The sequence below is a fragment of the Poecilia formosa genome, unplaced genomic scaffold (genome assembly GCF_000485575.1).
Source record: "Poecilia formosa unplaced genomic scaffold, Poecilia_formosa-5.1.2 Scaffold367, whole genome shotgun sequence".
Taxonomy (NCBI): Eukaryota; Metazoa; Chordata; class Actinopteri; order Cyprinodontiformes; family Poeciliidae; genus Poecilia; species Poecilia formosa.
The window spans coordinates 52,691-55,424 of NW_006800306.1; the positions used below are offsets into that span (position 1 = coordinate 52,691).

The 2,734-nt window shown below is 36.3% G+C and overlaps 1 protein-coding gene across 1 annotated transcript in view; it reads left to right on the forward strand.

Annotated features, from left to right (window-relative positions):
- The window catches only part of LOC103153923 (olfactory receptor 63-like), a 5,184-nt gene that overhangs the window by 1,663 nt on the left and 787 nt on the right, over positions 1-2,734 (forward strand). Inside the window, exon 2 of the mRNA XM_007575015.2 lies at positions 2,514-2,731. Coding sequence (XP_007575077.1) covers positions 2,514-2,731 — 218 coding nt within the window. The remainder of the gene's footprint in view (positions 1-2,513; positions 2,732-2,734) is intronic.

Genomic DNA, 2,734 nt, shown 5'->3' on the forward strand with positions numbered 1-2,734 from the left:
AAATCAAATAAACACAGAACTAAGATAACCCATTTTAAATATCCAGCTTCAGTATTTGTACAGAAGTAATTATGATTAACAGCTTAGTGTTGATCAGAAACATTGTTACAGGAGAAGTAAGAAAACTGAACTAAGCTGCAATGGCAAAAAAAACTTAAAGAAATGTTGATTTTAACAATTGAAATTAAAGTGTTGAATCACCACTGCCTTATTTATTTCAGCAAAAAACATTCTTGGAAATTATGATAAATATCTTGTGAGAATCATCCGTTCTCCATGCTAAGTTTGTGATGTATGAGGCTGAAAAAGAGTCAGTGAGTTGAATTTTTTATTTTTTATTTAACCAGGTAAACCCCATTGAGATCCAGATCTCATTTTCAAGGGGGACCTGGGCAGAAGCCTACAGCGCACAGCAACCTGGTTACAAAACAAAATTGATTAATACATATACACAAATATAAAACAGTATAAAACAATTTAAAAACAGTGACATTGTTTAAAAGAATCTCGTTGCCTGTTTTTAAGAATCGCTCGAAATAAATCCAGTGGAATCAATTCTGACATCTTGAGTTCAGACTGTAGCTGATTCCAGGCTGAAGGAGCCATCGCACTGAAAGCTTGCTTTCCTTTTTCAGTTCGGCAACATGGAACATGCAAAAGAAAATTGTTGTTGGAGAGTAAAGAATGGGAATTAATAGATCTATGTAAAAGAGTTTAAATATGCTGGAGCCAAACCGAGTAGAGGTTTATAAATATGGATCATCAGGTGATTGTTTCTCCATACACATTCATGAATTCCATGTATTAATACCAAAATACAGTTGGCACATTATGACCTGCTACCTATAAGAGCTAACAGACAAATAGCTACCAACAAGCAACAGTTGATAGCTTCTTTTATTGGCCTGTCTAAGCGACGCCCCAAACAGGGCGTTCCCTAGTGTGTCATTTCTTCTAAGCAGAGCTCTCATTTGCATTTCATAACATGTCATCCTGTAGGTTTAGCTTAGCTATAGCTTAGCAACTAGCTAACAGAGATGGAAGGAAAACGCAGAATTATTTATTCTCAACAATCTCCTTATAGTTTATGACTTGGTTTTAAGAAAAAACTGGTCTAGTCAAAGTTTTTTTTCCTTTATATGCTTGTGTTTAGTGATCTGATACAATGGGTACATAATATCAGATCATAACTGATTTTCTAGCCAATAAACAAAGAAGACGAAATGTAACATTTGATAGATTTCTGTTAAAAGGGCCATAGAAGAGTGGATGGACCATTTTGAGGAGCACAACATAAAGCTTTCTCTATTCTTTTTTTAAAATGAGAAGTAAATGTGAAAATGTAAAAAAAGCAGAATTAAATATTCTGCCAGTAAAGCAATCTAGAACAGACGAAAGAAACGTGTTTAATGAGAAGAAAAAGGATGGCAAAAATAATGCAAATGTTAAGGTGTGAAATAAATATGAGTTTTTTTCATCTAAAGCTCAATGATTTTAATATGTAGGAGAAACGTCATAACATTAAACTTTGGTTATATTGGCAGGAAACTGAAAGAACCAAATTATGAATTGAAGACAAAAGAGTGATATGATCAAGAACTGTTCGGTAATCAATAATCTGGTTTGAAAACATTTATTCAGAAAACAGAACTTATGTTCAAACATTAATGAATGTTGGATTTGTCTGTTTATGTTGCAAATAAAATCCAAAATTAAGAAGAAAAAAAATAAGTTTGTATTGGACTGAATGAAATGATTTCAAATGTCAGTTTATTTAGCAGAATTGATGGAATGTTGAAGAACAGAAATTTTTGATTGCAAATTAAAAATATGAACTTTATATTATTCTAATTGGTCCATCAGCCTTTAAATCTCAAACTTTCCTCAGTCTGTATTGTAATTATAAAGCCCTCACCATGATTATGCCACCAGGTAGATTTCTGACCGTTTTCTGGTCTCTCTTTTTCAAATAGCACCATCTTTACATTTTTCTAACTGAATGGTTTCAATGTGGATTTTGTCTGATTCCAAGTTTCAAAAGTTCTTCCTTCGATAAAACATTTCAGAGGTTAAAAGGTTTAGATGATTTGACCTGAAAGTATTTGATGCTCTCAGCTGATGAAGATGTTCAGTCACTAATTAGCTCCACAGAGAGCAGAGGCCCTTAAAGTAACTGAGCTCATCGGACCAGAAGTTCTTCAGGTTCTGACTCTGTTATGGTCGGCTGGTTAACACAAATGTTAACCAGTTTAGGATTCAAACGTTCAGATTAATTAAATGATGGTTGAATGTTTGTAAATCTCTTTAAATGTTTCCCGTTCAGTTGATCCAGTTTCTCGATATTGTTGATTAGATGTTTTGATTAGATGTTTGCAATTATACGTTGTTGATTAAATGTGTGTGTGGTCTACAGCTGCGGTGAGGTTCATCTGTTCTCCATCTAGTTTTTCTGTTTCCTTTCTGATCTTCTAATGTCCTTGGCGGCTTTGAACGTCTCGCTGTTCGTCGCCCAGACGTCGCTGACGCTCGACGGCCTGCAGCAGCTGTCTGATCACCGGCTGCTCTTCTTCGTCCTCTTTCTCTCAGCCTACCTGTTCGCGCTGTGCAGCGACGGCCTCGTGCTGGTAGTGATCTGCACGCGCCACAGCCTCCATAAACCCATGTACGTGTTCATAGCCGCGCGGCTGCTGAACTCGCTGCTGGGCGGCAGCGCGGTCTACCCGCGGCTGCTGTG